Here is a 23346-nt window from a genome sequence, read left to right as displayed (position 1 = left end):
ATGAGATGTCGGGAGTGGATCCAAACTCAGCATGGAGCGTGATAACTCGCGGGCACAAAGGAGATTCTGTCCACGTCATAAGTTAGACGGCTGGAAGGAGGCACGCCCTGTTCACACCACTCCTGATGAGTGTTTACAAAGAAACAAACATGCTAATTCTCAGTGTTTCCAGGGTTTTAATTGCAGTGTACCAGATAAATGTTAATTTGACCATTTGTACTTCGTATACCTTCGTTGCTGACGTGGTTACCCACTGACTCCCGAGATCCCTGCACAGTCTCAGCCAGGGCTGCCTGGGCTTGTGGGTCACGGAATCTCGGGGGACTAGTTCTAAAGCTCAAGCCAGTGTTTTGTGTGTATTTCGGATTCAAAGAGATGTTCTGGATCGTTTCTGTTGGTCTCTTACCAGGCTGGGTAGATTTGGCCCCCTCGTTGGCTCCAGCGCCTGGCAGCACAGACCCGGTGCTCGTTGTCCTCGGCTGCTTCTGCGGATTTATTCTGATTGGCCTGGTTCTGTATATTTCTCTGGCCATCAGAAAAAGAGTCCAGGAGACAAGGTTTGGGTAAGTGTCCTGGTTAAAAAATGTTTTGTTCAGCCTTGGCCAGTGTGGCTTAGTAGAGTGTCAGCCCATGCACCAGAGGGTCTTGGGTTCAATTCTTGGTCAAGGGCACATACCTGGGTTGCAGGTTTGATCCCCAGCCCTGGTTGTGTGGGAAGCAACCAATTGATGTGTGTCTCTCTCTTCCCTCTCTTCCTCTCTCTGCCCCTCTCTCTCTCCCTTCCACTCTCTCTAAAAAAATCAATGGAAAAAATATCCTCAAGTGGGAATTAACAACAACAACAAAATGTTCTGTCTCGTGGTATCAATGCGATGGTTATGCCAAGTGGCAATGCCTGTCCTGCCGGGCCCACTCCTCAGTGTTCCAGCTGGGAGCCCTGTCTGTGCTCACACCGCAGTGGGCAGCGTCCTCACTGAGGCTCGTGCTGCAAAGGCAGCCAGCAGTGAAAGCCAGCCTGGAGGGCTCGTGGGTAGAGAAGCCCATCCACAGGGTTTCGCTATTCAAACCCTGTTGCTATGAAATGAGCACTTTTATAAGTCTTTAAACTGACCCTAATTATTAACCAAAATCAAGCAGGGGATATGTATGTACAAATAAAAATACAAGAAGGAAATTCACCAAAGCATTAGCAATTTTATAATTGTGGTAATGCTGTGTTTCCTTTTTTTCCTGGGTTTTACACATTTTCTATAGTGATCAATTATTTTCCAACAGAGAAAAACTTCATATTTTTACATTCAAATCTATAAGAAGCTCTTTTTTTCTTATTTTCCATACATCTGACATTTATAACCACACGGGAGTTGAATACCAAGAAAAATGAGAAGCCACGTTAAAGCAGCCTGGGATTACGAGGATGGATGTGCCAGTGTCTCTGGAACTCAGTCCTCCCCCAACGCTTGTGCAGTGACCTTGGGTTTCCATGAATTCCAGTTTGTCACTGTGGTGGAGGCAGCTTGGAGTGGGACAGGATGAGAGAGCGAGGGAGCGGAGCTGTGCAGCCTGTCTCACGGCCCCACACCATCAGCACGCTGCACTCACTCAGAAACTCCCCGTGGATGTGGAGGGGAGCTCAGCTGTGGAGGCTAAGCTGCCCTTTCTGTGTAATCTTTCAGTTCTGGTGGTCAGGTACACACAGTACTTAACAACTCTATTATCTTAGTACATAAATTCTAATAATGACTGTGTTAAAGACATGGACAAAATCTCACCTAAATCCTGGACATTGGGTTGACTGTAACACACCCCAGAGTCTAGGTATCGTTTGGGGGCTCCTTGCAGAGACCCTGTGCAGAAGGTGTAGTAGCAGCTCATTGAAGGCCTACTAGGCGCTGGCCACTGTGATAGCCTGGGGTACGGTAAGCACTGCCCCTGCCCTCCTGAGACCCACAGTGAGTGGGGAATCAGGCAGTAATCACACAAGTGAATATCAAAAAGCAACTGTGGCAAATTCTCTTATCAAAGGACCCTTATGAATATAGAACAGATTTGACTGTGTCAAGGCAGGAAAGGCCTCCCTGCAGAGCTGATAACCTGAACTAGAAGCTGAGGAAAGGGCAGGTGTTGATTAAATGAGAGAGAAGGGAAGAGCATTTCAGCCAGAAAGAGCAGCACATGTAAAGGCCCCGTGGTGCAGGGACCCTGGCCCACAAAGATTCCAGCACCAGATTCCAGTTGTGACATCTGGGGTCTGGCATTGCATTCTGTCACTTGAACAAGTCTTTTGCTTTATCCAGGCTTCCTGTGCATTCTCTCTCTCTCTGAATGGCCTCCAAAGTTATCACCAGTTTAATTGCTGTGATTCTGAATTAGGCTTTCAGACTCAGTCATGCGTGGAGAGGTGCTGAGTCTAAGACGCAGGTGTCCTCAAGCACTGGTGGCAGCGTGCAGTACGTGTCATCAAGTGGGCATTCATCATTATTGCTGAGGAAACAATAATTGATATAGACGGATGCATAGACGTATTTGCTTAAGCCATCTCAAATGCAGGCTCAGTAAGGACAGAACCTCCAAGATGATGGCCAAAGCTGCCATGGTGGTCCTCAGCTCCCAAGGCTCCCGGTGGGGGCCCCTAGGTGTGCAGCTGAGGGAAGCTGGAGGGGTGGGCGCAGAAGCAGAGGGTGCTGCTTTGCCTTTGAAGGCTTAGCCAGGCATGTAGGAACAGCACATATCAATGCCACCCTTGCCAGTCTTTGGGAATTCAGTACCTCTTTGTTTCTGAAGTCTCTGCTAGGCATGCTCTTTTCTTGCCTTCCTTCAGGAGGAATTATTTTCTGGGACATCACATGTTGTAAAAATATTTTGATTCTGGTTTTAAAATACATGAGAAAGCCCAGCCAGGCGTGGCTCAGTGGTTGAGCATCGACCTATGATCCAAGAGATTGTGGTTTGATTCCCAGTCAGGGCGCATGCCCAGGCTTCGGGCTTAAGTCCCAGTGGGGGTCGTGCAGGAGGCCGCCAATCAATGACTCTCTCATCACTGATGTTTCTCTCTCTCTCTCTGAAATCAATAAAGAGATATATTTTAAAAAAATATATGAAAGACAAAGTGCAGGAATGAGATCCCACCCACAACAGCATGAAAACTATCACATTCTTAGGAATAAGCCCAACATTCATGCAAGAACTTTTTGGGAAAGAATTAATAGACTTTACCAATAAGCAGAAGAAAACTTAAATGAGGAAATGTGTACCATACTCATGGATGGGAGAGCTGTTTTGTTTGAGAGATCATATTTTCCCCAAGTTAAGCATAAATTCGATATAATCACTATGTAACTTGCTGCAGGGTTGTTGATAAATGGCAAACTGATTTCAAATGTATGTCAAAGAGTAAAGGAGCAAGGCCCAAGCCGGCATGGTTCAGTGGTTGAGCGTTGACCTATGAACCAGGCAGTCATGGTTCAATTCCCAGTCAGGGCACATGCCCAGGTTATGGGCTTGATCCCCAGTAGGGGCCTGCAGGAGGCAGCTGATCAATGACTCTCTCATCATTGATGTTTCTATCTCTCTCCCTCTCCTTTCCTCTCTCTGAAATCAATAAAAACATTAAAAAAAAAAAAAGTAAAGAGCAGGGACAGTTGTCGAGGCAGTGGGGTCAGCACCTGCTATTGCTACAGCCTGAGATGTGTGTTTCCTCACCCAGGACCGCCTTCACTGGGGAAGATGTGGAACTGGTCGTCAACTACACAGCAAAGAAGTCCTTCTGTCGGCAAGCCATCAAACTCACCTGTACGTTGACTTTCACTTCCCTTTTTTGCCAAAAGTTAAAATAGTTGAGAGCAAAGAAAGAACAACCAATTCATTGACAGATTTCTCACAAGAGCCAAAAAAGTCAAAGAATGGGTATTTTTACTGCGCAAGATGTATATGCAGCAAGTAGGTAGTCAGACATGACCCTGTGCCTCCCTGCCGTCCAACTTACTGGAAATACGGGGCGAAGTAGGGGTGATGGCCTCCACTGCCTTGAACATGGAGACAAAAGTGATAGGAGATGTGGGTAGAGGTCGGGGATTTGAAGGAAACGGCAAAGCAACTGATGATCTCAGAGCTTGTTGTTTCCTTTTTTGTCCTGGCCCCCAACTCAGAAGATTTGCTAACACACTTTGTATCGATTACGGTTTGGGCTTTGCTGAGTCACAATGGGCGCTCTTCTCGTTGAACAGCGGGAAGAGCTGTGTTCCCTGGTCATTTCAGAAACTGTGTAGGAAGTAGGTGCAAAGACTTTCAAATTTAAGCTTCTGGATGCTTGCCAAAATACCAGAACAACAGACCAAATACAAGAATGATGGATACAGGCAACTGTGGAATAAAAACTTGTGTGATGTAGGATGTTACAACTTCCTTGCCTTTCTAATCTAGAAGTTTGACTTAGATGTTCTTACATTCTAAAAAGTTCTTCATTTAGACCAATTTCATTTCTTTTCTTTATTGGAGGACCATTAGGTAAAGTTTTTTCACAAAGAGCTAAAGTGTCCAGATTATCCATGTTTATGTTGCTGCTGTTGTTTTCTTTCAAAATCTTGCTTATTGCCTTGCTGGGGCACACACGGAGTCATTTGCCAAGTAGTCATTGAACAGACGGGTCTCCCTCTCCCGGTTAATGGCCCTTCTTGGTAGCATGTGCTATCGGTGCTGCGTATCTGCATCTTATTACAGAAGACCTCGTTCTCTGGTCCTCCCGCCAGGTACTTAGTTTCGCACTTGCCATGTCAGTGTGATGAGGCTCATGTACCACATGTGAGCAGTAGCTTGTGCTCTGTGTGTCCTTGGTTTCTGCGCCTCCTTCCCTGGAGGAGAGGATGGGAGGCTCCCGATGGCTCCTTTGTATCCCGTCCTTAGGGGTCTAAAGGTAAATACCCCGCTAGAAGGGACCCGTTGACCTCTCTTCCTCCCTAGTCAGGGGCAAACCTCCCCAGCAGGAATCTGATGGCCAGTTGCTGGTACCGCACATTGGAAGGAGAGATGTGGTCTTGATTTTTAGAATTTTTCAGAATTAATCTTGCCCCGAAGGATTCATTTTATTCAATTTAATCATAGTAGAATTAAGTGTGATGTTTTATTACTGGCATTTGGGGGAGGAGGGCTATGGGGTATAAAATGGAAAAAGTGTTTAACTATTTTATGGGACTTTATACATAATTTTAATTATATTCCAATGAAGGGAAACACTCTGACAACTCATATGTCCCCTGTCACTTCTTTTATAGTACGTAGCTTGGGGGTCAGCGAGGAGCTGCAGAGTAAGCTGGAAGATGTTGTGATTGACAGGAACCTTCTAATTCTTGGAAAAATTCTGGGTGAAGGTAAGCAGTTTAATTTAAAATGTGGGGTAAAAAAGTAAGCAGTTCACAGTAATTTTAAAATATATCTATTTATTAAATAAAATATCATTCTGTGACTTTAATTGATAATACAAATAGTTCTATTTTATTTAAAATGAAAAAAATAGTAATTTTTGAAACGAAGACTGGGCAGATGAATGGGACTCTGTCGTGCCTGGCACACGCAAGAGGCCCTGCAAATATGAATTCCCTTCCTCCATTGAATAGCATGTAATTCACTAGTTGGTTTCCTACATCGTTTAAATTTATTCCTCTAGTTTTCAAGTTTATAATTCCTGGCACCTTCCTAGTTAAATAGGAACAAAGGTGAAAATACACATTTAATCTGTCAACCTGATATTCTGATATTAGGATGAATGATGGTGGTGTTCAGAGTTTCTACTGTATGAATTTCAAAAACATTTTCCATGTTGTCCTGTAACACAGTGAACTGAGCTAAGTCCAAGCCAGCCAAGGTGGTGACAAGCAGGAGGTTAGTGCCTGGCTTGTGCCCTGTTTTGCGAGTGTGGGTGGCCTGGCCGCTCTGCCTGGCTGCCGTGCTTGGGTCCTCTCGGGCCACATGAAAATGTGGCTTTGGCACTGTGGTGTTTCTGTGGTCAGGAGAGATTTTCCACAAGGTCCACATAGGTGTTGTTCTATTTTACAGGAGAGTTTGGGTCGGTCATGGAAGGAAGTCTTAGTCAGCAAGATGGGACCTCTGAGAAAGTGGCCGTGAAGACCATGAAACGTGAGTTATCACCCACGAAACCCATTCTAGGCTTGGATGGCTGCTCGGTGTCTGATGCTCCATGAAGCCAGGATGGAGTTCAGATGTCACGATCTCAGTCGCCGCTGGCTCAGAAGGCCACCCAGAGCGCTGCCTGGTCACAGAGGGACAGTTACTATAATGAGCTCTACATACCTACACTAGAGAGTCCTCCACACTCAAAGCAGTAGCGTGTCATCCTCTCTCCCTTTCTCATTGATGACTCCAAGTAAGGCATGAATTTCTGGCATGGCTGATCTGGTGGCAGCATGTGACCCCACGACTGTCTCAGTCTGATTCTTCAGGTGTTCAGCCGGCACCCGTAAAATAGACCCCGATCGCGTGCCATGTCCCCTGCAGCTGTCCTCCCAGTCATTGCACTCGGAGGGAGAGGATTCGTGCTTCGTGCATTCAGGTTCTTCCTATCGCTTCCTCATTAACCCCCTGTATAAACCCAATCATATTTTTGATCAAGGAATAAAGGAAAATTGGTTTCTTTCTAAAGTTTAAATCCACTGTTTACTGGGCATTAAGTGTAAGTTAGATTATGAGGATGTCTTGGGGCTTTTTAACCAGAATCAGAGGCTAAAGTTTTAGTTCATTTATTAAAAATAACCATCATAACCAGCCAGTCACGTGGGCTGGTGCTTTTTGCTTTTCCTGTATCCGCTAATGGCCAGTATTTGTGGAGTCCTCACCGTGTGCCCAGGGCACTGCAGCTACCACCCGTTTCATCAGTGCAGCAGGGCCGGGAAATTGGGACAGCTGGGAAAGAGGCTCACTCTGAGCTTAGAGGAGCTGCACCCTCCCTGGAGCTGCGCCCGGCACACAGCCACACTCAGCACTGGTCCTGCCTCGCGTCATTTTACTGGAACCTCACAATGTGTTCGTGGAGAGGCTCCTTCTGTCGTCCCCATTGGCCAAGTAGAAGGTTTAGGGAACCTGGTCAGAGTAGCTGGGCCTGGAACCTGTTTCCTCTCTGGCCTTGGCTCTACTATTCTTCAACTTAATTAGAGTAACTTGTATAGGAATTGGATCTCTGCTAATTATCAAAGATTGAAAGACTAGTCTCTGGCCTCCAATTGCAGGCTCCTCTGCATTTGCCTGGATGTTGGCCCCTGGGGGCTGGGGTTGCAGGCAGACCTCCACCCCTTTTGTTCCACCTACCCACCTCCTTTTTTGCAGCAAAGGCTAAAGGTGGTGAGGGCTAAGTGGCAGGCATTTTGCAGGTCTATAGAATTATTTTTTTATATTTTTTAAAATTTGTTTTTATAGGAAGATTAATCTATATTAAACCCGTAGGATGTACAGACATTGTGCTGGGTGCTCTTGTGTGATTTTAGGTGTTCCTTGTGCCTGTTAAAGTAGATTCCCTAAGGCACACCTGGCTTTCTGTGTGTTTTGGTTTTTTAAAAAAATATGTCTGTTTCAGAGAGAGGAAGGGAGAGGGAGAGAGGAGAGACAGAAACATCAGTGATGAGAGAGAATTATCGATCGGCTGCCTCCTTCACGCCCCCCACTGGGGATCGAGCCCGCAACCCGAGCGTGTGCCTTGATCAGGAATCGAACCGTGATCTCCTGATTCATGGGTGGACGCTCAACCAAATACACATAACATCCTAACCATTTTAAAGGTCAGAGGCATTAAGCATGTTCACAGTTTGTGCACCTATCACCACCATCATCTCCTGAGCCTTTGTCTTGCAAAACTGAAACTTGGTTCATTAAACAACTCTCGACCCCCACCCCCAGGATCCCCCTTCTACTTCTGTCTGTAAATTCGACTCCTCTTCCTACCTCGTTCTGTGTCCTCTTGTCCCTGGCTTCTGTCACTTAGCATAGTGCAGAATTTTAAATGTGTCTCTTAAGGGGCTTTAATTCCAGAAACTTGGTATGAAAGTGTATCTGGTTCGCAGGGCAGGGCCGAGCAGCCGGAGTGCCGGCACCGTGATGGAGAGGCACACATTCCTTCTTGAAGACCAGGCTGATTGCAACAGGATCACTTGGATTTGACAATAATTTTTTTAAAACTAAAATATACTTTAATTATTAGCAGTTTTAGGTTTATAGAAAAATTGGGCAGCAACTGCAGAGTTCCCGTGTCCTTGCCACACACAGCCCCCCATCACTGACATCTTGCGTTAGGATGGTGCAGTTTTTATAGCTGACAAACCCATATTCATACATTATTGACTCACGTCCATAGGTTACACTAGGGTTCACCCTGTGCTGTACATTCTGTGGGTTTGACAAGCACATAATGTCCCGTGTCCACCGTCACAGAGTCCTACAGATGTTTCACCACCCTCAAATCACCTGTGCACCCCCTCTTTGTCCCCTGCCCAGCCCCTGGCAACCACTCATCTGTTTACTGTTGCTACAGTTGTGTCTTTCCCTGATTTTACTTTTAGAGAACAAAATTGCTATTGCCCCTCCCCTTCACAGAGTATGTTATTCATGCCTGAGATTTCCCGTTTCTCCTTTCAGTGGACAACTTTTCTCAGCGAGAGATCGAGGAGTTCCTCAGCGAGGCCGCATGCATGAAGGACTTCAGCCACCCAAACGTCATCCGACTGCTAGGTACCTCGAGAAATGCAGGACTGGTGGCCAGAGGGGCTCGGCTCATCCACTCTGTGCCAAAGGGAAACCTGGTATAACCCAAGGTCATTTACAATCCAAAAGGCTTCTCCTTACAGTTACATTTTTGGAGGCTGATGGTAAAAGTGGGTAAAAATGGAGCGTGATTTAACGTCAGAATTTGGCTTTTAGCACCATTAGCTAAAAAACACCAAAGGGGAGGGGGAGGGAGATCAGGTTCCAGCGGTTGCTGTGTAAGTGGCACTGTTCCGAGAGGGGGAGCAGCCTAAAAATAATTGGATATTCTGATGGCTTATTTTTGCTGTCCTGCAATTAAATAAATGCTAAATTCTTTGGGGAACTTTCGAAGTGTAAGGGAGATGTGAAAGCTAATGTTTGGATATAATATTATGTCAAAGAAACTACTGTTACTCATTTGCAGCTATTGACTTCAGCAGACTGAGAACAATCGTGCTTTGTAATTGCGGGAAAATGTGGCGGAGCTTTGCAAGCCTGGTGTCAGGTGACGGGCAGGCTCTAGTTGCAGAATTCCGTGATAAATGGGTTGCAGTTTTTCCCGCATATAACCGTTAAAATTTAGGGATGTGGATTTTACCTCAGAATGCTTTTCATAGTTTCAAGCATTTGGTTTCAGTGCACGCCTTCATACGATTAAGTGTTTAACTCACATGAAACAAGTTTGTTTCTTGAATTCTGATGCGGTCGCTGCCCCTCACTTGGACTCACTATAACAAAAAGCTCCACAAATCTCTAGATGGCTCTGCTTATTATAGATTTTTGAGAGCTCTCCTGCAAAGATTGGCACTCATCTGAAAGACAAAAAAATACCAAGATGTGGACCCAGGGTGCGTTCCTTATTCTAGAAGACGGTGTGTGTTAGGAGCGTTTGGTTTTTTTAACTGTTCACTTGGGAGCACGTGTTTTCAATTTGGCCCGTGCCCCTGCTGGCTTTTATGGTCACTGCTAACAAGGGCTCTTTGTAACTAATGTTGCTCTTAATGTTAGGTGTTTGTATAGAAGTGGGCTCCCAAGGCACTCCGAAGCCCATGGTGATTTTACCCTTCATGAAATACGGGGACCTCCATACCTATTTACTCTACTCCCGACTGGAGACGGGATCAAAGGTAATTAATTACCCGTTGCTTTGCCTCTGGACACTTCTGGGGCTTGCTTGACAAGGCCTGGACAGCCTCAGCATCTGACCTAGAAAATACAGGAGGGAAGGCAAGGACTTGAACCTTTGTTTGGTGCTCACTGTGTGCCCTGGGGGTTGAAATGGGTTATCCACCTTCACAGCAGGCCTGCTCCCAGGTCCTGTTATTCCTGTTTATGGGGCGAAGAAGCCAGCTGGGAGCACAGTCTCATGCCCCTCACAGTGGAGCCAGGGGGCCCCCTGTGATGTCAGAGTGGCCTGTTTCTTTTGAAGTCTCTCTTTTTAGCTTGTTCACTCTGAAGTCCCTGGGTGCAGGACCTGTCTCAGTTTTCAGACAGAAGATGCCCTGAACTGTTTTTCAGAGACACTGAGGCTAAACTTATTCCACCCACCTATTTATCTCAAGCTTCTCTGTCCTCAGAATCAGAAAGTGTGTTGGTTGCTGTAGCTTTATTGTAAGTCTTAAAATTGGGTAGTGTGATTCCTCTGGATTTGTTCTACTTCCCAGAATTGTTTTAGCTTTTCTAGTTGTGTAGCCCTTCCATATAATTTCAGAATCAGCTTATCTGTGGCAGCCAAAAGTACTGCTGTCGTCTTATGTTTGAACAAAATAACAAGGGAAAGAAGTACGCAGCATTTTACTAACTAATGAATAGTTTCTATTTGCAAAAATGCAAGTATATCTCCAATGTCGGAAGCTAACTCCCATGTACACTTTTGCAGCCACAGGTAAAGCTGGAAGTCACAAAATGCATAGAGACACTGGAAAAGCAAGCTTTTATTCAGATCTTTTCTTTGCTGTCTGTTTAGTCAACTTGGGGGGAATAAATACTTTCTATTCCTGCTAGTGTGGCCCAGGACTAGGTGTCAGTTACGTAACGTGCTCTTCCAGCAGGGCCTCATCTTCCAGTCGTGAACACAGGCTAGCATTTCCTTCATTTATATCTTCTTTAGTGTCTTACGTTTTGTAGTTGTCAGAGTATATGTAAGTTTTGCACTTCTTTTGTTAAACTTATTCCTAAGTATTTTATTTTTTATTCTTTTGCAGATAAAATTGTTTGATTTCATTTTAGGTTGTTCATTGCTAGTGTTTAAAACTACAGTTGATTTCTATATATTGACCTAGTGTCCTGTACCCTTGCTGGACTTATTAGTTCTACCGCATAATTATCTCCTTTTTAAATATGGTTTTGGGGGGATTTTTTGAGAGAGAGAGAGGGGAAGGGAGGGTGCACAATTTGAAACAGCTCCTTCAAAGTGGGCTTTTTACCTCAAAACATTATAGCTCCTCACCACATCCTCCCCCCCCTCCAAGAAAGCCAGACCACCCTTGTGTCCCCTCTCTGTGTGGCATGGGCGCTTGATCCCACTGCCACTCAGGACACGGAGGTTCCCGTTTGATCTCATGGGAAACGAATGTTATTCCCTGGCACTGATTTTAAACATGGGAAGGAGAACATGTGGTATTTGCCAGGCAGTTATAGGGTTTGGGTTTGTTTGGGGTTTTTCATTCCTTTTCTAAAACCTTATTTGTGCTGTTAGTGATACAGAAATGAAAAGTTTGTATGTGTGTCTCACGGCCACACAGTTAAGAGTTAAAAACACCGTTTCCCCCAGACAGAGATAACTTGTAGGTTTTCCTTTTTAAAAATAACCTTTCTTCTTGCTTCGTTCCCCAGCACATTCCTGTGCAGACACTGGTGAAGTTCATGGTGGACATTGCCCAGGGGATGGAGTATCTGAGCAACAGGAATTTCCTTCATCGAGACTTAGCTGCTCGAAACTGCATGTAAGGGTCCTGGTGCTTCCTGGGGGGTCAGACCTCATGGTGTCGGCGTTCATGGCGGGGACAGAGGGGCTGGCCTGTCGCTGTTAGTAGGAGGAGAGCTAGGTCCTGGGGATGGAATTCCTGTGGCTCTGAAGCTTGCCTGGGTTTGTGCTGTCAGGTTTTCACTCCCTCTAAAACTTCCTCATGTGGCTGTGTTTTTATTTTCACACGCTCACGCCCTAGGAGGGCAAGGTAAGACCTTTGTGATCCTTGCTCTTACCATCAGCTTGCTGTGGGCCCAGAGTTAGACGTAAGTCAGCTAATCACGACGGCAATAATGCAAACCGCATGGCCTGCCCCTAAGTTCTCGTGATCCCGCCTTGTGGAGACGCCCTGTTCCGTGGACACACTGACCAGAGCGACAGGGACATGCACAGGCACTTGGAGCACAAGTTCCCCCGCCTCTTCATATTGCAGGAGCAGAGCCATTCTCTGCTGTAGGTCTTCAAAACGGTGTCTTAAGTTTACTGTTGCCGGAAGACGAAATATTCCTTCAGTGTGTTGCTTTTATTTGCTTTTCTTGGTTGGAGATACAACAGTGGGGCTGCCCTCACTCCTTCTAACCAGTGCGAGCCCTCTACCACTTTCACCTCTTTTTGAAAGCCAGAAGGGTCTTGCTGTTGTTTTTTATTTAAGTAGCTTTTCTATCACAGAGGGAGACTTATGGAAATCTTTTTTTCCCATTAATAGTTCCTTCATGTTTTTCTACCAGGTAGTGTGACCAGCTGTCAGTTTGCCTGGAACTGAGGGGTTTCCCAGGACATGGGATGTCCAGTTTTTTGTTGTTGTTTTTTTAAAGTCAATGTCAGGCAAACAGGGACAGGTCATCACTCTATCTCCAGACAAACTCATTTCTCTCCCTTTTCCTTGTCTAAGATCTGTTTTAATGGGTTGCGCTCTCAGTGCGATTATATCTCTTTAATTTCCTGAGTAACTCCTCAAGTACTACCTGGCTGTCTCTGCAGGGAGCCCAGGGTCCCCCCTCTTGCTCCCCTCCCCCAGGCTACCAGCAAGCTCACTGGGCCCACAGAGCCAGTGCTGCTTCCAGACTTCAGGCGGGAAGGCTGCTGGGGCCCTCAAGGCCCCAGAGGCCCTGGATTTGAGCTGGGCTCCTTCTGCCCCTGTGCATCTCCTCTGTTCCCTCCAGGTGTCTCCATCCTTGTGCACAGGTGGCCTTGCTGGGCCAGATCCCCACACACACCAGAAGGGCGCAAGGTCCTTTCTCTCCTGCTCCCCTCACCTGCTGGGCCATTGTTCCCCAAGCAGGATACTCCCAGGCTGGTGGGGCCTGTGCCATTGGGCTGCTCATGTATGTGCATGTGACGTAGACCTGTGCTTTCAGGCTTTGCCTGTGATGTAGCTGAGGACTCGAACTCCCTCTCTGTAGGTTGCGAGATGACATGACTGTGTGTGTTGCGGACTTTGGCCTTTCTAAGAAGATTTACAGCGGCGATTACTACCGCCAAGGCCGCATCGCTAAGATGCCTGTGAAGTGGATCGCGATAGAGAGCCTCGCGGACCGAGTCTACACCAGTAAAAGTGATGTGGTAGGTACAGTTTTGATTTGGGACCTTGAGTTTCAGAGGTGAACGAAGCTGAAAGAAGTGACTTAGCTGGTGTGTTGCCAAACATTTTACTCTGATAAACTGAGTGTTGAGAGCGTGCTCACATCTCTTATTTAAAAAAAAAAAAAAAAAGTTTTTATTGATTTCAGAGAGAGGAATGGAAAAGGAGAGAGAGAGAGACAGAAACATCAATGATGAGAGGATCATCGATCGACTGCTCCTGCATGCCCCCTACTGGGGATGGAGTCTGCAACCCGGGCATGTGCCCTGACCTAGAATCGAACCATGATCTCCTGGTTCATGGGTTTACACTTAACAGTTGAGCCACACCAGCCAGGCCCATCTATCTCATTTATTGCTAGATTCTCTAATTCAGGGGGAACCCTAGATTCTGGTGAGGTCTCCTGACATTCAAAAGGTCTATCTTTGCACAGTACCTTAATTTATTCCCATTTTCCTGTGCTACAACACAACGTTTTATCGCCCACAACTAAACTATTTCATATTCATATTAAATTCAGTAAGTTTATACAGTTGCTCTATGGGACCAAGAAGCTGTACAAAAGATGCTGTGTGGTTACACCCTCAACCAGAGTCTAGGCGAAAAACACTTGATGACCACAGTGCGCCTGAGCATCGATGTGGCAGGAGGCTTAGTCTGCCTTTGTCAGATTTCCCGGAACAGCGTTAGTGGAAAATGGGGACAGTGACGCTCCAGCCCCGCGTTACTGCCGTGTTGGGAGATCAGCGTGTCTCAAACATAATTGTCAGCTTTGTGCACGGTCATTGGGGCTTTAAGGAAATGACCTTTCCCAATGAAAAAGTCCATTCAGACTTTCTGAAAAGACTCAGATCCGAACTTCTTGTTTTGTTCTCAGTGGGCATTTGGCGTGACCATGTGGGAAATTTCAACTCGGGGGATGACGCCCTACCCGGGAGTCCAGAACCACGAGATATACGACTATCTTCTGCATGGCTACAGGCTGAAGCAGCCGGAGGACTGCCTGGATGAACTGTGAGTGAGCTGCTCAGTGTCACCAGGCCCCCTGCCTGGGCGGCCAGTGGGTCTGCAAAGACCTGGGGACACAGCCACAGGGGGAGGGGGTCGCTTTTAGCCGGGCCACCTGTGCAGAGGTGGCACGTCCAGGCCAAAGCCTTTCCTGCTGTGAGAGATGGTGTGTGCACATGTGCAGTTAACCCTCATGTTCTGTAGGTCTGCAGGCACCTCTGGGAAATGCATCCTAGATAAATGCACCGACTTTAGAGCACATGCTATAGTACCTGAATGACCACCTGCCCTCTTGTGCTACAGTCACCCTCCTCTTCCTGGACAGCATTTCAGACAAGCAAATCTAAGTAATATTCTTACCCAGGAAATTTAGAAACCTAAGCTCATGGCTCTGAGGTCAAGCTGGTCATCAGAATTGCATGGGGGATATTCTAACAGCATGACTCCTCTGTCCTGTGCCTGGACACTGTGAGCTATTGAAATAAAGTGGGCCCATAGGTGCATGTCTTAAAACACTGTCTGGAAGACCAGGTACTCAGCCAAGCATGAGAGCCCCACCTCTGAGTGTGCATAGCCTATCCCAAACAGGCCTCTCCTCTCCGGGGTGGATGGTATGGGGAGAGGCCTGGGCCTTTGAGTCACTGAGGCCAGGTACTATCTCTACCTACCCACAGGGGAGCCATCGCAGCTGCTTTGACCTCACTGTGCCTTGTTATCAGCTACAGGTCAAGTCCTGGCTCATATTCTTCAGAGCTATTGGGAGGGTAGAAGGAAGTATGTGGCAGGACAGCCTGCAGGAGGCACAGAGCAAGTGCACACTGTGGTGCTGATTAATACAGTATAACATCATTACACACCACCTGCCCAAACACCTTCTTAAACTGACTTATTGTGGCATCGCTTCTAGCTTGTGATGTGAACCTCCCTAGTGTCGAGTGTCTTCCCATGTAACAGGGGTTATAGACATTGTCTCTATATTCAGCAAGATTTCAGGCTTGCTGTGTGGGCTCAGGCTTGGAGGGGCCAGTGGGCATGTGTGGGACCTCCCCACTACTGTTCACACACACACACACACTCTGGCTCTGTTTCCTCACTCGGGGGAATCCTTGGTTAGGGGGCATGCAGGCCTCCCAGTCTCATCCAAGCCAAACAGAGGAAACTTTATTTTATTTTTTTGAACAGGAGAAAATCAAATTTTATTCATTTATTTATTTTAAATATATCTTTATTGACTTCAGAGAGAGGAAAGGAGAGGGAGAGAGAGAGATAGAAACATCAATGATGAGAGAATCATTGATCAGCTGCCTCCTGCACGCCCCCGACTGGGGATCGAGCCCGCAACCCGGGCATGTGCCCTGACCGGGAATCGAACACCTCAACCGCTGAGCCATGCCCAGCCAGGCAATAAAATTTTAATACATGCACGTGGAAAATTCACATAAGCAGGAAAATTCCCGGAAGGAAACTATTGATCAGAGCCTCAGCCTGCTTGGTGGTGGTGGCTGTTGTTACTGTAGTTATAACATTAAAGAACAGAAACAGAAAATGTTAAGCCCTTTAAAAACATTGTGAAATTCTAATTAAATTAGATCTGGGTTTTCATGGTGGTTTTAGAAAGCACCACATGAATGAAATGTTTGCTTCTGAAAAGCAGGAAGCTGTTTTAGCCCAACAAGGTTGAACGGAGAGTTTTGTGGCCATTTCTCTCTCACACTTCTGTTTTGCACCACAAGCGGTTGGTGTTTGCAGTGATTAGCAAGGTCTGAGCTGTGTCACACCGGGGTTTTCTGATGTTTCACGCAGAGCCAGACAAGGAACGCTGACTCCGTTTTCTGTGAGGATTTTTAGGTGAGAGTCGCAGAATCAGCACACGCCTCGTGGCCAGGAGGTCAGGCGCATCAGGCGGCCCTGTGGTCCCTGTCCCCAGGCTGGCTCTGCACCTCAGGCTTGAACCAGGCCTCCTTCTCGGGCTCCCTCTCCCATCTGGATGCTGATCAGCCAAGAGGCCTCTGTTTCCATATCTGGGGCATTTTCTTTTATAAATGAGATCCACTTCTCAGCTTTTCATCTCCATTTGCTCTCTAACCTTAGCTGAGGTGAGATCACACCTGTGTTACTTGCCCCTCGGTCTTTTTAAAGTCAGTTCTAAGAAATGTCACTTGTAAGTAAAGGAGTGCACTTTGTGTCCTGCCCTCCCATCCTGCCCTCCAAGGCTGCCTCTTCTCATGGCGTTACCCATTCCGAGTGGCCAGGTGGCAGGCCAGTTCCCCTGGCCCCAGAGGCCGCTCTGCATGATGCCCTGGTCATCTCCGTAGGACATTTCCTCAGCCGAGCTTATGGCCTCCTGGATGTAGCCCTCGGATGCCCACCGCTGACTGCGGTGCTTCCTGCACTGGCACTCACTCCCCCCGTTCTCCGCTGGCACTCGGTAGCCACCCTGTCCTTTCTGTATCCCCCTGGGTCCCATCAACCAGCAGATGTCCCTCAGAGTCCCCCTGCCCTCCGATCCCACCCCTAATTACCACCCAATCAGAGAAAACCGGGCTGGTGGGGCATGGTGTCCGCTTCCACTGCCTCGTCACACATCAGGCAACGGTGGCCCAGGGACATCACGGTGTGAATAAGGGCTGAGTTCACGCCCACCTTCCCCCTCTCAGAAACCCTCCTCTACTTATTATGAGTCCCTCCACTTCCACCTGCAGCAGCTCAGGCCCCGGGAAGGAGAGCAATGGGGACTTTCCATTGGCCAAGTGTCACAGCTCACACGGTGCCCTGCTTAGCACTACAGAGACATGTGCTGCTAATGTGACGCCTGCCTCTCCGGTGTCATTTCTCTGAGCAGATGTGAAGCATTCAGCCATCCCAGAGCCAGGGAAAAGCAGGTGCTTGACAAGTATGGATAAATTCACAAATCTATAAGTTTTATGAATTTGTATGATTGCATCTTTGTAACTTTTTTAAAAAAACATTGTGGTTCCCGGCTCAGTGGTTTAGCGTCGACCTGGGATCCAGGTGATCGGGGTTCGATTCCTGGTCAGGGCACATGCCTGGGTTGTGGGCTCAATCCCCAGTTGGGGGCGTGCAGGGGGCCCCTCTCTCATCATTGATGTTTCACTCTCTCTCTCTCTCTCTCCCTCTCCTTTCCTCTCTCTGAAATCAATAAAGATATATTAAAAAAATAAATAAAAATTTAAAAATTGTGGTAAGATACACAGAACATAACACTTGCCATCTTACCCATTTTTAAGTGCGCAGTTCAGTAAGGTAGGTGCACTCGCAGTGTACAGCCATCGCCCCCCATCATCTCCAATACTCTTTGATGTGACAATCCTGAAACTCTGTCCCCCATGAAACAGTAATCCCCTTCACCCACTCCCCCGCCCCAGCAACCTATGTGAGTACATCTTTTATAAAAATCTCAGTAGAAAAACAAAAATGACCGTTTACAAAGGCAACTCCCAAACGTTTTCTCTTTCCATCCCTGAGATTGAAATCGCTGACCGTCACAGCCCTCCTCGTGCGCACCTCCTTGGTGCACCACCGTGGAATTGCCCTGCGTGGGAGGGGCTTAGACAGTACACATGCTGCCATGTCTTTATAAGTCATATTTAAATTGATGCATATTTCATAAAGTGTTGAAAGTCAAAGAAAAAAAATAACTTTGAAAGTGATATTGCTACCATGTTATATGAAGGACGTGGATTATGTCAGCGATTTTCAACCCTTTTCATCTCATGGCACATAAACTAATTTCTAAAGTTCTGTAGCACACCAAAAAATACAGTTTTTGCTGATCTGACCAAAAAAAAGGTATAATTTTGATTCATTCACAGCGGACGGCTATTGTTGTGTTGATTGTTGTCATTTTATTTGACAATCTAAGGGAAAAGAGGCCAGTCCCCTGACTAAAATAGTCAGGTATTGTGTGTTTTAAAAATTCTTGCCTCACGCCGGTTGAAAATCGCTGGGTTATATAAATACTTTCTCCTAAAACATGGAATAAATGAAGATAAATGACAGCGCCTTCATGGCCTAATAAAAAGGATAGTGTGTCTTCTAAGGGCAGAACTCCTCAAAGCTCATCTCAGACTGCAAACAGTCAAGGCTCTGTGGAAAACAGGAAGCTATGCAAATCAATTTATACCATAAAAACCTCAAAAATGGAAACAAAAGCTGTTTGCCAGGTCTCAGTGGCCATCTCATGAAGGTCAAACAGGGCGGGTCAAAGAGCCGAGCTGAGGTCCAAATGAGAACCAGGCCTTTCAGGAATCACGCCTGCTCAGGGTCCTGTGCGCACAGCAAAGCGCTTGCAGACCCCCGTCACCCAGAAGCTCCTGCTTTGTTGATAGAAGCTGAAGGGAACGAAGTATGTGTGTGTTAGTAGAATTAGCCAAAGTTCTACGTGATGTGATTACATGTGAATATGGGAATTGCATATTTATGTTCACAAGATAGCAGTAGTCTGCCACATATGTCAGATGATTAACACCTGGGTCATTTCCTTACCTAGCAACATGAATATCAATTTCTCAAAACAGGGAAGAATCCAGATGAAATGGTGGTATAACTCACTCTCCCTAACTCAGTCAGCTCTCTGTTTTACTGTGCTTATGTCTATGTCCCTACATTGTAATTCTGAATTACACTGAGAATGAGGACACCATTCTGAAGGGATGCAGAGGGGGTCATGAGGAGCCCCAGTTGTAGGACTTGTCCAGCTGGAGGCCAGTTCCCCTGCTGCCCCGTTGCCCACGTAGCCATGGCATGTTCTGTAACGCCCCTGAGCCCACTCTCAGTTTTACTGCAATGTAACAAGGACAGGGCTGTTGACAAGATTAGATATAGTAACACACACACAGCACCTGGCACAGTGAAGCACACACTCCTTCACCCCACCCCCACCCCGGCCCTTCTAACTCCGCTCTCCTGGTGACAAACCCAGTTTGATGGTGCAGAACAGGGGTCAGCACACTTTTCCTATAAAGGGCCAAATGGTAAGTATTTTTATTTTGAGGCCATATAGTCTGTTGCAATTACTTAACTGTCATTGCATAAGCAGCCACACATAAACAATTAAATGTAGCTGTGTTCCAATAAAACTTTATTTACAAAACAGACAGTGGGGCAGATTTGGCCCCTGGGCCACAGTATGTATTATATTCCTGGAGACAGAGGAGCACTATCACATACCCATGCAACATTAATAAAAGTTGAACAAATACTGTGCCACGAGGAAAACCTCACTAATTTCCAAAAAGTAAAATTAGTGTTGATTAAAATGTGATAAAAATCCCCCTAGCCCATAGCTCAGTTGGTTAGAGCGTCAACCTGATATGCCAGGGTTGCGGGTTTGTTCGATCCCCGGTCAGGGCACATACAAAAATCAACCAATGAATGCATAAATAAGTGGAACAACAAATTGATGTTTCTTCCCCCCCCCCCCTTCCCTGCCTCCCTCTCTCCTTCTCCCTCTACCTCTCTCTCCCTTTCTCTCTCCAAAATCAATCAATAAATTTGTTTTAAAATATGATAAAATCCAAGGCGAGGTGAAAGTGGGTGGGCTGCACGGAGGGCTCGGCGCTGCTCCAGGGGTTAACTCATCTCCTCTCCTTGTAGGTATGAAATAATGCACTCTTGCTGGAGGGCTGAGCCCTTGGACCGACCCACCTTTTCCATGTTGAGGGTGCAGCTAGAAAAGTTCTTGGAAAGTTTGCCCGAAGTGCAGGACAAAGCCGACGTCGTTTATATCAACACAGCGTTTCCAGAGAGCGGGGAGGGGCCGGCAGAGGGCCCCCCACTCGCTCGGCTGGACATGGACATCGACGCCAACGCTCTCCTTGCTGCCTGCGCGTCCAACGCTGCGGTCAGCGTGGTCACAGCGCAGGTTCATGAGAAAGGACCTCACGAGGGAAGGTACGTTCTAAATAATGGCAGTGACAACTGGGAAGACCTGGCTTCTGCCACCCCGGCGACAGGGACAGCGGGAAAGAACGGTGTTTCACTGGAGGACAGGCCCGGGAATAGCGAGTTCTCCTGGTCCCAGTCCAGCACGCGGCCCTTGGGGAGCCCACCGCCCGATGAACTTTCGTTTGCAGACAACTCCTCAGAAGACTCAGAGGTCCTCATGTGAGGACAGCCAAGAGACTCCCAAACCAGGGAGATCCGTCTGCCTTAGAGATCCACATACACCCCAAGTTTCTGGTACCCATCTTCCAGACCAAGTAAATGCCACAGCCCGAAAGCACCATGTGAATGTTGTTCAGTACATCATTAAAATGCATAATATATATTTATTTAAAGAGAAAGATATATGTGTATATGGTGGAAAGAGACATAGATACTATATTTTAATAAAAGAGGACTTATTTTATGTCACTTATCTTGCAGATTTTAAAATTTAAGCTTTAACGGCCTCATTTTTACAGCTTCTCCTTGATGTTAACATTTGCACAAAGTTGTTTTTTTTTTAAAGCTGTTTTCGTTTTCCTGACTATTAAATGTAAAAACATTTGTAAAATGAAAAGCCGTGTTTGACTTTGCTTCTGTCTCATGAAAAATCTGGTACTCCTCTGTGAATCAACTGTTTTGATAAGAACGCCTTTTTGATATTCAAAGTTTTATAGCTGATTAATTCTTTGATATAACTTCCTAATAAAATATGAATGAGGAAGGATGTGTGGTTCTTACTTGAGACTTGGGAAGGCTGGGGTTGCCGGCAGCCTCGTGCCTTTGCAAAGGAATGACGCTCGATGCCCCTGCGCTGGCCATTCTTGGATATTTTCTAAAAATGAGAAAAAAACATCCTGGAGAGACCAAAAGTGAAGGACAGAAAATATTAAAGGGTTGAAAAACACTGCTTGAGAGAGTTAAAATGAATTATAGACGAGCGTGGGACAGGCGAAGGACTTCTCTGGGAGGCAGGCGCAGCAGGGAGCAGGCTGTGCGACCCGGTCACAACAGCCATTGTTGAGCACCTACTATGTTTCAAGCACTTTAGGTAAACTGACCTGTTGAATCTATGCATCGTGACTCGGGTGCCAGTGCCATCATCACCTGTGGACCATGAACTGAGGCTACAAAGGCTGAGGGGCCTGCGGTGGCCCACAGCTTCAGAGGGGCAGAGTGAGAATTCAGAACCAAGCAATCTGCTTTTGGCTGCTTCTAAGCACGTGATCTGGGGGTTTGCTCCAGAGCCTCTTGAACTTTTAATTTTATCTAATAAACACTACTATGTGCCAGGCACGGCTCTCATTTAGTCCCCATAACAACCCTACCAGGTAGGTATCATTAGCTCCACTTCACAGGTAGGGAGACTGAGGCAGGAAGAAGCTACCTTACTCTGCTAGTAAGAGCAGTAGCTGGATGCAAATCAGTTGATCCCTCAGCCCTCGGGGCAGCACCACTGGGCCAGGACTACTGTCATCCTCAGGCCTGTTCACCACTTGTGAGTAGCCTCACCCAGGTCACCACAGCCCATGAGGATCAGCTTCTGCACCAGGCCCAGGGGTGTGGCCCTCACAACCTGGGCCCTGGTCCTGGCTGCCAGTCCTGTGCCCCAGTCTCCAGGGCAAGCGGCTCCCATTACTGTGAAATGCCTCATATTAGAAAGTCCAGAGGGTAGGAAATGAATTTGCATTGTTATGAGAATTACCAGTATCACATTTTATCAGTGAAAAAATATATATATATTTCTACTGTTGGAAATTTTCGAATTGTTTTAAAAAATCAATGAAAATTATTACATCTCCCAGCACAAAGTTTTTTGTTGATGGTGACGATTAAGAATGTGAATAACTTGTCATTAAAGTCTTGATCAGGAGCTGACTGGTTAGTTCAAGTAAAAAAAAAAAAACAAAAAAAAACAAATGTAAAAAGGCGTATTCATGTCTGTAAGCAAATGGAACAACTGCTCTTTGGGAGTTTTATATAAGTTTTACATTAATTATCTAAACTACTCTACAGCAGGTCCTTGAATAACGTTATTTCATTACAATGAGAAGAAAAAGTTGATTTGGGGCCAGGGCCGCAGTCTGTGTAGAGTTGGCACCGTCTCCCCATGTCTGCGTGGGTTTCCTCTCACATCCCAGAGATGTGCGTGGTAGGTGAACTGTCCCAGTGTGAGTGTGGGGGAGAGAGGCCCTGCGATGGATGCAAGTTCTGCCCAGGGTGGGTCTCACCTGGTGCCCTGAGCTGCTGGGAGAGGCTCCAGCCACCACAATCCTGAACTGGAATCAGCAGGTTGGAAAATCATCATCTTGTTTTTATTCATCTCTCTTAAATATATGTAGAGCTCCCATTTATTTCAATGTTTAATATTAGGAATTTTGGGGGTCTTTATTTAGCAAATAAAGTTTTATAACCAGTGATGTTTTTGTGACCAGAAATAAGATATAGGAACTTAACTCTTGTTTGTATCCATTAGTCTATGGAAAGATGGTTTTGTTGTATGTCATTTCGCTTAAAGCCTATTGAGAACACTGTGCTCTGTTTTATATTTTCACTTTTAATTATCTAACGTAAACAAGTATATAATGAATAGTTCATCGGATTCCCACAGCGCCTCCAATCCTGCCCCATTTGCTCAGGATGTGCTGCGTGGCCTGAGGAGGGCCCGGACGCCTGGACCAAGTCTGCCATAGGAGAGCAGAGGAGGGAGCCAGCCTGGCTTCTGGCTTTTCCTGGGACAGCAGCAAACAGGGAGATGCCCTGCGGCCACCCCCAGTGATGCGCCAGGGCCTGGGTTACTCGGGTGTTTGTGAGGAGCAGCACCTTCGCATCCCACTTGCTTTTCCCAGGAGGAACAGGAGCTGGACCACCGTCATTGAGACCTCTGAAATCTCCTCCCAGAGCACGTTGCAACCCCAGTGTCCTCTCAGCCACGTCGGAATGTCTGAAAGTTTTGAAAGAGCGAAATTTCAGAGGCTCCAGTCTTTGGAAAACCCTGGTACTGTCTTCTGAGCATGAACTATAAAATTGCCTTTCAAGTTCTCTTTTGTGTCAAACTACTTTCGTAAGTGGCTCTTATGGGCCAACCATGGGGAAG

At 46.5% G+C, this 23346-nt stretch overlaps 1 protein-coding gene across 1 annotated transcript in view; it reads left to right on the top strand.

Annotated features, from left to right (window-relative positions):
• Window positions 1-20973, top strand: part of MERTK (MER proto-oncogene, tyrosine kinase) — a 92028-nt gene extending 71055 nt beyond the window's left edge. The window contains exons 10-19 of the mRNA XM_087823691.1: window positions 410-563; window positions 3707-3792; window positions 5271-5366; window positions 6052-6132; window positions 8638-8730; window positions 9754-9872; window positions 11581-11690; window positions 13117-13276; window positions 14173-14309; window positions 19920-20973. Of these exons, the coding sequence (XP_087679817.1) occupies window positions 410-563; window positions 3707-3792; window positions 5271-5366; window positions 6052-6132; window positions 8638-8730; window positions 9754-9872; window positions 11581-11690; window positions 13117-13276; window positions 14173-14309; window positions 19920-20433 (1550 nt within the window). The 3' untranslated portion in view covers window positions 20434-20973. The remainder of the gene's footprint in view (window positions 1-409; window positions 564-3706; window positions 3793-5270; window positions 5367-6051; window positions 6133-8637; window positions 8731-9753; window positions 9873-11580; window positions 11691-13116; window positions 13277-14172; window positions 14310-19919) is intronic.
• Window positions 20974-23346: the final 2373 nt, after the last annotated feature.

Source organism: Miniopterus natalensis, chromosome 13 (genome assembly GCF_054644295.1).
Source record: "Miniopterus natalensis isolate mMinNat1 chromosome 13, mMinNat1.hap1, whole genome shotgun sequence".
Taxonomy (NCBI): domain Eukaryota; kingdom Metazoa; phylum Chordata; class Mammalia; order Chiroptera; family Miniopteridae; genus Miniopterus; species Miniopterus natalensis.
Note: the sequence above shows the minus strand (reverse complement) of the source record. Positions and strands in the feature narration are given on the sequence as shown.